General features: G+C 41.5%; 1 protein-coding gene across 2 annotated transcripts in view; it reads left to right on the top strand.

Moving 5' to 3' along the window:
* LOC127447854 (protein FAM117B-like) overlaps positions 1–12,325 on the top strand; it is an 84,932-nt gene that overhangs the window by 35,881 nt on the left and 36,726 nt on the right. Inside the window, exon 4 of one of the 2 annotated variants that reach the window (XM_051709961.1) lies at positions 4,662–4,775. The exons of the other annotated variant lie outside the window; for it this stretch is intronic. Coding sequence (XP_051565921.1) covers positions 4,662–4,775 — 114 coding nt within the window. The remainder of the gene's footprint in view (positions 1–4,661; positions 4,776–12,325) is intronic. 2 annotated transcript variants of the gene reach the window in all.

The raw sequence follows: 12,325 nt of genomic DNA, 5'->3' as shown, positions 1-12,325 counted from the left end.
ACTTCAAATGTCTCCTACACTTATTTTCAGTCTATCTCAACCAGAGATAGTTGATTAGTGAGGTTGACTAGTTTTTCTCCCATTTTTGTTTTAGCTTTTATATTGCTATTGCTTGTGCTTTAAAGGTATAGTTTACCCAGAAATGAAAATTCTGTAATCATTTACTAACCCTCATGGTGTTCCAAACCCATATGACTTTCTTGCTTCCATGGAACTCAAATGGAAGACTTTAGGTAGAATGTGAGAGATTGACAGCCTTGGTCACCATTCACTTTTATCGTATGTAAAAAAGAGCAATGTCAACATATTTCAAAATTGTGTTCTATGGGGTTCAGAATAACCTACAAATAACAACAAAATTTATGTTTATGGGTAAACTATTCCTTTATAGGGGATGAATTCAGAGACGCAGCTTATCCGAGAAGGTTTTAGTGAGCTGAGTGCATATTGTGTTTTTGCATGCTGTTAGACATAGTACGGTAGAAATTTCTGTAAAGCTGTGCCTATTAATTCATCCCCCTTTGAAGCATCATTGCTACTGCCATCAAAACACCACATGTGTAACAAACTCACTTCCCTCAATAAAGTGAGAGTTACTAATTCAGATTTCAAATCACCTACAAAATTCTAGTAATCGTACATAATTCTATGATAGTTTTGTGCAATTAAAATGTAGATATTATACCTATTGGCTTATTTATATGTTGAATATCTGTCAGTTAACCTATTAAAGGGCTGTACAGTTTAGCATTTTGCTTCTTTTTTTTAAATGTTTGACTATGTACAGATGCAGATTTTTGGCTGTTGCAATGTATTTTTAAGATGGCTTGGCGTGTTAAAATTGAAAATGCATTTCAAAACCCCAACATTTTCTCTCAGTTATGTTGCAGTGCCGTCTTGCATTTTTTAATTCAAGAATGCATCTCCGGTGTGTGGTAGACATGACTAAAATCTGCCTATTTATACAGATCTCCCTTATGAGCGACTAGTCGTTCGGACAACCCACAAACTAGTTGAATATAAAAACATTTTCGTTTCCCACATCCCTAATCTCTACCCCTATCTAGCTCTCTGTAGCCTTTGTGTCTTTCTGTCAGTGTTGATAAATTTGCCTCCAGTTTCACACGTGTCTGTATATACAATTTCTTCCTGCCAGTTTATCAGAACTGCCATCACTCATAACGACTCTTAACTCTGGGTGTGAGCTGAGTGTTCTAGGACTGTGTGTGTGCGTGAGTGTACTTGTGTTTCACATCAGAGTTAATAATAATTTTCTACACAGTTAGCAGGTCATATGTGCTCTCAGACATGCTGTAAGCAAATCAGATGAATGCTTCAAAACCTAGTGAGCTGCTTACCGAGACAACCTTTATAGACATTATGAGCGAGCTGCAGACGCCGGCTGATCCAAACAGTAGGCAGCATAATTACTGTATTATATCTAGTTATAGCAACATTGCATGTATCTTTTGTGAAGGTATTCCCAGAATGCACTGCAACAAGCTTTGTGCAAAACAATTAAGATGGCGAACAGTCAAGGGAAACAAATTTGTATTAAATACTGAAAGTATTGATAGAAATACAGTTGCAATCAAAATTATTCAACCCCTCCTGACCAGCAATACATTCTGGTAATGTGAATTAAAACACATCAACTAAAACCTCAGTAAACAGTCAAAGTAAGTTTTTAATACACATTTGAGTGATTTTGAGAACAAAGAGTTCAGTTTACCCAAATTTTTAAATAAAAAATAACTAATTCTCTCCACAAATGTCATGTCAAAAATATTCAACCCCCTAAGTCAATCATTTGTGGAGCATCCTTTATCCTTAAATGTTTAAAGTGTTCTCAGGCTTCGGACACCTCTCTGTTAGAATTTTTACACATTTCTCATGAGCAAAAGCTTCCAGCTCATTGACATTCTTTGGTTTCTGTGCTGCTACTGCTTCCTTGAAATCCCAACAAAGGTTTGCAATGGGATTTCAATGAGGACTGAAAGGGCCATTTAAGGACATTCCATGGCCCAACCCTGAACCAAATTTTGGACAACTTGGATGTATCCTTGGTGTTATTGTCTTGCTGGAAAGTCCAGTGATCACCGAGCTTCAATTTACACACTGAAGGCATCAAATTTTTCATGCCAAAATGACCTGATACCTGAAAGAATCCATGGTGTCAGTCATATAGTCGGGATAGCTGTTCTTGCAGCCACAAAACACCCCATAACAGGACTAACCCACCTCAATGCTTGACTCTGGGGATGGTGTCGTTCTTGTCATCACCTTGTCATCTTACTCCAGACGTACTGCTGACCCATGGGTCTAAAACTCATTTTCAGTTTAGTGTCATACATCTATAAAACCTTCTTCCAGGACTCCACAGGTCTTTCCTAATTCCTTCTTGAATATTCAAGTCAACATTTCCCTTGGTGAAGTTTTGCTTTCTTCCACACCCCAAGAAGGTTGCTGTTGTACCATATTTAAAAATTTATGAATGGTGCTGCCAACTTTGTCTATTGGAAATTGAAGTGCCTTGGAAATGTACTTTTAGCCGTGACCTTTCTTGTGTAATGAAATAATCTCCTCTATTAGCTTTTGAGACAGCTTATTTTTAATTGCATTTTTTGCATAGAAATACATTTTTGCTTACAACGATAAACTTAAATTTTAAAACTTAAGTGCTATTGCAGACTGATGAATTAATTTTGTTTTAAAACAATTACTTGTGTAGCCTTACATATTTAAGAAACAGATACATGCAATAGGGGTTGAATAATTATGACATGGCTGTATTTTTTAAAAATCCTGCTATTTAGAAATATTACGTTATATATTCACACTATGACTTTGAATGTGTCGCTCAACTGATATAGATGTAAAGTTTAAAAATTCTGGGTCATCAGAAAAGCTTACCTTTGTAAATCTTTACTGTCTTGGGGGGTTGAATAATTTCGATTGCAACTGTAAGTTCCAAGAAATACGCAATTTCGCCCATTATTTGTATTTGTATATATTTTGTGCTGAGTAGAGTATCAAGTTGTTAGATTATGCAGATGCTAACTTCAGACATTATCAATGGTACAACTGTAGGAAATATGAAACATGAAATATGTCTTTAACTGCTAAAGCCGTTGCCAGTTTGGTTGTTTTTAAATGACCTTAAAATGGTCAAGTAAGAGAAGTCAAAGCTTTCATAAAATTCTTGAAATTCTTTATAAAGTTTCCAAATTGAATGTTTTTTTTAAATAGTTGAAATTGTGTAATTACAGCAATTCTACAATTTAGTGAATTCTTTTGTGCAGTTTGCATGAGGAACACCAGGCCTATTTGTGTGGCACGTGTGAATTAACCTTCAAAATGTTAAAATCTATCCTTCTGCAACAAAAACATGCAGGTTTGAAATATGTAATCTTTTTATTAAGCCCAAGAGGTCAGTGTGTGACATTTCACTCTTCTGTTGGTCACTCATGTTCTCGTCATGCAAATTCGCAGGTCAGAGTTCGCCAAACTTGAACTTTCATGCACAGTGGAATGCAAAATCTCATTAGGGGCTTCACTCATAGCCAGTGTTTACTGACTTAAGACTGGGCTTAAACTCGACATCAAATGCCATATGCACTGTCCTTCTCTGCCCTAGGCTAATGAAAAAGGCCTGGGGGTAAAAAGAGAGATAGTGGGTGGGTGTATCTCTTTTCTGTTTAAAGCGGATGTGTTTAAAGAGTGCAAGTGTAATTGAGCATATGGGTTTTTGGAAGCGTGTGCTTAGGATGGAGGGAGAGTAGGGGTGTTTGTTTGTGTGTAAAGGGAGAGTTCAGAGGGATGCAGTGCCAAGAGACACAGACCGTGAGGTCTCACCCATCCCATCTGTCTCTGTACTCTGGCTCACTCAGTGCTAACTAAAAAGTTAAATAATTAAGGGATATTAGACAATCACCCGGTCATTTTCACAAAATAAACCCAGACAGGGTGATCAGGACCCCATCTATTATCACCCAGAAGGGGTTTGTTTTATGGTAATGACTGGCTGACTGTGTATTATCCAGCTTATTATATGGCTACCTGTCAAATAAATAAAAAATTGGCATAAAATATTGATTTGAGTTTAAAAATGTTTTAAGTGAGAGAAAAGAGTCTGTGGAGTGATACGATAGACATGAAAATAGTGCTTTGTAGTAGGAAATCAGTTGCTTGGAAAAGTTGTCAGTTAGCACTTATTATGCAAAAATAAGTAATCACAGAATGCCTCAACTGACCAATCAGAATCAAGTATTCCAGAGAGGTGTGTCGTAAAACAGACCTGCACTCATAAGGCATAGTTATAGTGTCTAGTGTCTACATTACAACATATTCTGATTCAACTAGTGTTTAAACTATTGTTAAAAATGGACAAAAATTCATATACATACATTTTTTTTTTCTAGTGATGCTAAACCTAATATATCTGCAATTGTATCTTTTATTAAACTGTGATGGTACACAGCCACTGTTTTATTTTATTTATCATCAAACATATCTTGTGTCTTAGAGTGTGTCATTGTTCATTAATGTGTGTTAATTGGCAAAGGATTCTAGAATTTCAGATAAGCAAGATATCTTTGAAAAATGGATTTGCAGTAGGGAATGATCTGTATCCTGACAGTCTCGCTCACTCCATGTTTCAGATTGTGAAGTTGAGGCAGCAACTCCAACGCAGTAAACACAGTAGCCGTCACCATCGTGACAAAGACCGCAAATCTCCCTTCAATGGCAACCATGCTGCTATTAACCAATCACAGGTAAGCTCTTTTTCACGTGATCCCAGCAGACCTGGTGGAGGAGGTTACTAGGGTGTGTTGACACCCTCCCTCCCTCCCTCCCTCCCTCTCCCCCTCTTGCTATCTGATTGGCATGCTAAGCTGTTGCCTACAGATTGCATTGTGATCATATAGCCTTAAAAGATAGAATATCCTAGAGTTAGCATGCTAAGTGATAACCATGCATGCCAAACAGACCATTTTCTTTTGAACTAAAGGTGATGCTGTCTCCAAACTGAGCAGGTACCCTCAGGACATGTTGTGAATAAAGCATACACATTTTTATGTAAATTAAACAAGGGGTTTAAAAGATAAATCACTTTATATGAAAATTCGAAATGGTGGAAAGGCAATATGCGTGATATTGGACAATGTGGTATCGTTGGATTTCATGTGGTGCAAGGAGTTCAAAAACACAAATCTCATGATTTTATGACAAAAGGTTCAGAAGTTACAAGCAAAAATAGCAGTTTTGATATTTCTTGACCCATAGGTGGTGCTTTCACCAAACTTTGCAAGTACCCCCAGATCATGGTCTTTATGAAGCATACCAAATTTTGTTTTGAAAGGACAAAGCTTTTCCGAGATACAAGCTCACATCCTATTTTCGTCAACATCATTAACTTTGCATTAGTGTAACTTTTCAACAATTGCGTAAACCTAAATGTGGTGAAGTCAAGTCTGTGCAGATATCTGAAAATTATTTTGAGCCATTGATTGGGCAGATCAGATGAAGTTTGAAGGACATGAAAAGCTTAAACTGTAAACATCATAATCCAAGATGGCGGCTACTGTAATGGGTGGAATTTTGTTTCTAGGCCAAATTGTTAAAAAGATTTGCACAATGATATTTACTATAAGATACACATTCAACAAGACATTAATGAACATGAAGAATACTGTTACAGAAGGCATCTCTTCAATAGATGCACGAGTGTCCACATCTGCACTTTATATTTTTGTGACAATTTTGAAAGATGTGGAATGAAGTTTGAGAGTTTTAAGAGGTAAACTTATTACAGTGAAGGTGAAAGTTTGTCTGTTCTTTGTGTGTTAAGTGAGCACAGACTCCTTTTGCAAGCCATGTTTATCTGTGTCTACTTTTTTTCTATGCTAGACTGAGGTCACTGGGCCTGCATTTGGTGAGGATCCATCTCTGCTTTGTTGATGGTGAAGAAGTATTCTGCCTGATCATTATTTCTGTTTGAAGCCTTATTGCATTGCAATTTACTCTGATTTTTGCTTTCCTTTACCAATGGTCCAAATATGCATTTTTAGGGGCTACTCACACAGAAAACATTGTTGAATTTAAAAAAGCTAGACCGCGCTTGAACAGTATGAAACAAAACTTTGGTGCCTCAATCCGTGTGACTCATGCACAAAATGCTAAAACACAGCAATACACGTTGGGCTGATCAAAGACATCTGTCTAACGTACGTTTACTTTAGAAAATCTTTTAAAAAACTGTGCAGATGGAAGGCACCCTGTGTAAATGGCCCATTACTCATCATAGATAGATAGTTTTTTCCCTCAATAGAGAGAGAATCTGCCCCCCTACCCCCCCCCCCCGGCTTTTCTTTTCCCCAGTCCTTTTTTTCATTTTTTTTTTATGTTGAAAGCATGTGTGATTGAGTGTGGATACCAGTGAGTGAAAGCATGTAATGGTGCATGCGTGCGTGTGTGTGTGAGTACTTAAACATTGGTCTAAATTGGCAGGACCAGGTGCAAGCTTGGAGGCTGTTTCTGAGTTAAAGACCTCTGTTCGTGAAAACAGAAACAGTGAATAAATTACTGCGGCCTCTCGCTTGGCCGTGTCTCCCTCCCTAACTCCGTTATGCCTCTCTGCCTCTGTCTTTTTCTCACTCTATCACTCTGTTTTGTGTTTGTCCATGAATTAGTCCAGCATGTGGTGAATGTGCCGCACGCCTGCTCTTTACTGTACTATAGCTGCCAGCCAGTCAATTAAAGACCACACTCTGTCCAGCCCGCTCGATGTGTGTTGTGGGGCCCGTTGTGTGGCTGGGGCTTTTTTTTTTCTTTTCTTTTCTTTTTTTTTCTTTTTTTTTTTTTAAGAGCATGTGGCAGGCTCAAGCACCATCTGTCGTCTCACTATATTCATCTTTTGTATTTAATACTCTGAACTGTACTCAGACTCTGCCCCTCTTTTGCACAAAACACCAAACTATTCACAGCTCGACCCGAATTGGACCAGAATACTGATTTGGGATCAACGCAACACTTTGAGGCAGGCCAGTCTAACACTCGCACTCTCCGCTATGCAGCCATGCACTTGTAATCCAGGCAGTATGTGGTTTGGCGTTGTCCTGCTGGAAAATACAGGGATGTCCCTGTACGTCGTGGCCGAGCGACGTCTGTGGAGAGTGAGGCCGAGAGAGTGAGTGAGGTAAGGGTTGGCACCTGTGGGAGATCACCTCTAACAGCTGTTTTGTGTTTGTAGTGAGAGCGGAGGGTGATTTAAAGGGCTGAGGCTGCACGTGTGTGTCAGTGCAGCGAGCATTTGAGTTTTAAGCTTTTGAATTTTAGAAAATAAAAGTACCTTTTGAGTTTGATTTGACGTCTCCCGCTTCCTAAGAACTTAAGAACTTTTGCCACAGTGGTGCCGAAATCCGGGAAGGATACGCTGCCATGACTTCCTCGCAGCTGGAAGAAGTCTTCAAGTCCCTCGCCAGCATCCACCAAGCACAATACCAGGCCCTCATGGAGCTGCGGATGGAGGACCGGCAGGTGTTGCAGAGCTTGCTGCCCCGGGGGGGGGGGGCGCTACAGCCGTAACCCCAGCAGTAGCAGGACCTCATGTGAAGCAAGCAAAAATGACACCACAGGACGACCAGGAGGCCTTCATAGAGCTCTTCGAGCACAGAGCCAGAGCCCTGAAGTGGCCGCGCTCATGTCTGGGGAAGCCCAACTCACGGCACACCAACTTCCGGTGGCCAACCTCCTGGGGTATTCCGATTTGAAGAAAGCCATCTTGCAATGGGTCGGCCGCAGCCCGGAACAGCATCACCAGCGGTTCCACACTGATGCTGAGAGAGGTCAGCCGCCCGTTCGCCTTCACACAACAGCTCCACGACGCCTGCCGGCGGTGGTTGCTGGCTGAGGAGGAGGGCGATGCCGACAACGTAATTTACATCATGGTACTGGAGTAGTTAGTCTCCCGGCTGCTAAAGGGAATGGCAGAGTGTGTCCAGTGCCACCATACAGCATCGCTGGAGGCAGCGATCCAGTTGGCTGAGGACCATATAGCGGCATACCCAGGGGACAGTGAGCCATTCTCTCTCCCTCTCCCTCTCTCACTCTCACTCTCTCTCTCTCCCTCTCCCTCCCTCCCTCTTTTACATTGAGAAGTGAAGATATTTGTCCGGGTCCCTGACTTGCCATAGGCCGCCCCCCGATCGAGCAAGAGCATACCGAAACCTGTGAGTATAAAGGGGGGGTACATATCAAGCCTTGGTGGATTCTGGTTGTAATCAAACCTCCATTCACCAAAGCTTGATTCAATCCAAGGCTTTGGATACAAGCCGGCGGGTGAAGGTTAGGTGTGTACACGGGGATATTCACGATTACCCGTTAGTGATGGTCATCATTTGATTTCAGGGACAAAAGAATTGTGTAGAGGCTGCAGTTATTCCCCACCTCACCCATCCACTAATCTTGGGTACAAATTGGCCGGCATTTACTGCTTTGAGGTCAATCTGTGTGGATGGGTCCTGTAACAGTGTTTCGGTGTGTGGTTTGCGATGCACTGGTTAGGAGGTGGAGCCGGGGCCGTCTATGTCAGCTCCGCATCAGGATGACGTAAGGGAGAGGGAAGTGCCGGCTTCCCCCGCCCTTAGAGGATTCCCTGCATGGAATTTCCCTCTTGAGCAGATGTGAGACGAGACCCTTAGGCATGCCTTTGATCAAGTGAAAATGATTGATGGACAACATCTCCAGCCAGACATTGCTCTCGCATATCCATATTTTTCAGTTATCAGGGATCGGTTGTATCGATTGACAGGATGCTCAGACAAAGAAAAATACAACCCAGTTGTTAGTACCGAAGAGCCGTCGGGAAATGTTATACCAGACAGCTCATTATAATCCGATGGTGGGTCACTTGGGGCACTGAACCATCTAATGGTCCATTTCTATTGGCCGGGAATTCACGGGGATGTTCATAGATGGTGTGCGGCATGCTGTGAATGTCAGCTGGTGAATCCGCCATTCACCCCAAGAGCACCATTGCAACCCCTACCCTTGAACGAGGTCCCCTTTGAATGAATTGACATGGACCTTGTCGGGCCATTAAAGCGGATGGCACACAGGCATCACTTTGTGTTGGTTCTGGTGGACTACGCAGCACGATATCCGGAAGCAGTGCCTCCGCGCAATATCTCAGCACATAGTGTTGCGGAGGCACTCTTCAAAATTATCTCCCGAGTGGGGATTCCGAAAGAAATCCTCACTGATCAGGGCACAACGTTTATGCCATTTACACTACGTGAACTGTATGAATTATTGGGGATTAAATCAATTCGGACCAGCGTTTATCACCTCCAAACAGACGGCTTGGTCGAACGATTTAATCAGACACTAAAGAATATGATTCGTAAGTTCGTGCACGAAGATGCTTGAAATTGGGACAAGTGGCTTGAGCCCCTATAATTTGCAGTACGAGAGGTCCCGCAAGCCTCCACGGGGTTCTCCCCATTCAAATTATTGTATGGGCATCGACCGTGTGGCATGCTCGACGTCCTACGGGAAAATTGTGAGGAGGGACCTTCAAACAGCAAAAACAAAATTCAATACATTCTTGACCTGAGAGCAAAACTCCACACATTGGAGAGTCGTGTGGCGCCATGTGGGGGTCGGACGTGTGAATGGCGAACTCTGCGCACTTTGCTAGTTTTTAATTATTTTTGTGCACAAAGTGAGATTCAATGCACCCTGCTACATAACTGTTCAATGAAGTCAACATGTCAAAGAATTCAAAATCCTCTGGAGACATTAAAAGACACTTGCATGCTCAAGCTGATACCCCAGACAGGGCCGCAGACCAGGAACTCAGTTTGGACGGTGCGGTGGGAGAAATTCAACGTCAACTGTCGAGCATGTCTGTAATGCTGGCGAAGGTCGTGGCAGACTTGGAGGATCTTGCTGTAATACGTCGATCGATCACTGCGATGGAGACGAAATTCCTGAGTTGCTTACAAGAATCAGGGATGTCGAGAAACGGATCGATTATCTGGAGTCATCGGAGAGGAAATTAGCTGCTAATCCGCTAGCAACCAAAGTAGATTTGGAACGTGTTTGGGAAAAGCTGGAAGACCATGAGAATCGTAATCGTCGAAACAGTGTCAGAATTGTTGGAATTCCTGAGCATGAGGAAGGCCGAGATATGGTAAAATTCCTAGACCAGCTCTTTCCAAGTCTGCTCAACATAACAGGCCATAAGCTGGAAATTGAGCGAGCTCACAGAGTTCCGGCTCGGAGATCCGCTGAAGGAGACAGGCCCCGGTCAATTCTGGCCAAATTTCTGAAATAATCCGATGAAGATCTCGTATTACGCAAGGCGAGGAGTAAAGGAAGGCTTTCTAGGAAGAACCACAACATTTTCTTGTTCCCAGACTTTGCGAATTCGACAAGAGAGAAACGTGATCGATTCAAGGAATGCAAGAAACTCTAACATCAACGGAAGTTCACTTTTGCACTGATGTTTCCAGCCAAATTGAGAATAGATACTAAGGATGGCCACAAAATATTTACATGCCCACAGCAAGCATTGTCCTTCATAGAGACAATGGGTTGAGTAAACCATTTGGTGATTTTCATGTTGCTGCCTAGTGGACCTGACTCGCTGAACATACACTTGACTGGCTGAGGAAACTGTGTGCCTTTTTGTTTCTTTTTGTGCTGGTTCCGCCTGGCGGCTGGAGTTTGTTTTGTGGAATGGCACTCCTTCGGGAAAGTGTGCGGGTGAATCTGCTCGTTCTTTGTGTTTATGCTTCCTCTTGGCTGAAGTTTGTTTTGTGGAGTAGTATTTGCAGGACATTGGAAGGATTAGGTCATCTACTGCACTCATTTTTTGTGCTGGTTCCGTTACAGGCTGGAGTTCTGTGAAGGATCGCACCTTCGGGACAGTTATTCAAAGGAATCTACACATTCTTTGTGTTTAATCTGCCTGTTGGCTGGAGTTTGTATTATAGATTTTCTTCTGTTATGTAATTCTGTCTCACAAAATTTGTACAGAAGCACCGGACTTGAGCAATCCGATGGTAAAGTTGTCGTGGGGACTCTAGTAGGCGTACATGGACTGTTTGAGTTTAGAGGGATGGACGCTGGTTGGTGCGTGGGGTTAATGCGTACGTTTTTCTTTTTTCTGTTAGTTTTTTTTTGGGGGAAGTTCAGGGTTTGACTGTTGCACTAATGTTGGAATGTGGTCTTTATAATTTTATTTTTGACACACAATCTGTTTTTTCTCTTATGTCAATGTCAGTTGTTAATATGAGTGGATTATCTCTCTCCATGTGGAATGTGAATGGGTTGGGGCACCCCATAAAAAGAAGGAAGGTTATTTCTTTTCTTAAACGAAGGAAGTATGACAGTGTGTTTCTTCAAGAAACGCATCTTTTCCTACAGGAAGCTGAAAAATTTGAGAAAATATAGTGTGGACATGTTTTCTTTAGTGCTGGCTCAAGTAAGAGCTGGGGAGTCATTACATTGATAAGTAAACATCTACAATTCAAATATCTCAAACAGATTAAAGATCAATTAGGAAGAGTCATTATTGTTTTAGCAGAAATTCAGGGGCAAAGGTTGATTTTGGCTAATATTTACGGACCTAATGCTGATGATTAGGTCTTTTTTATAGATCTTGAAGGGATGTTGCAAGCCGCTGGCACCCCTCATGATATAATATTGGGAGGAGACTTTAATCTTTTGATGGACTCAGTCCTTGATCATAGTGAAGCAAATGTGTATAAGCCACCTAGAGCAACATTGACACTTCACAGGATGTGTAAAAATCTTGGTCTTAAAGATATTTGGATACTTTTAAACACATCTGGTAGGGACTATACATTTTTCTTCATCAGTCCATAAGATTTATTCTAGAATATATATTTTTTATATCTAAGTCCCTTATTTCACATGTTGTTGATTGCTCAATTGGAAACATCTTAGTCTCAGATCATGCCCTGGTGAGTTTAGAGCTGTTGCCTCATATGGAGAAAAAAAAATCATATAGTTGCCGCTTTAATGTATCCCTTTTGCAAAATCCTAATTTCCAACATATGTTAAAGGCTGAAATCAATGTTTATATGGAGACCAACTGGTACTCAGTATCCTCTGTGGGCTTGGCTTGGGAGGCACTTAAGGCAGTTCTTAGGGGTTGGATCATACAGTATGCCTCATTCATCAAAAAATCCAAAGCACGAGAACTCATGGAGTTGGAAGGGAAGGAGTTTTGGCTATTCAGGGCAAGACAGTCATATTTTGAGTTGGGGGACAAAGCAAGGAAGCTTTTGTCTAG

Source organism: Myxocyprinus asiaticus, chromosome 11, assembly GCF_019703515.2.
Source record: "Myxocyprinus asiaticus isolate MX2 ecotype Aquarium Trade chromosome 11, UBuf_Myxa_2, whole genome shotgun sequence".
Classification (NCBI taxonomy): domain Eukaryota; kingdom Metazoa; phylum Chordata; class Actinopteri; order Cypriniformes; family Catostomidae; genus Myxocyprinus; species Myxocyprinus asiaticus.
This window is presented reverse-complemented; position numbering and strand designations above follow the sequence as displayed.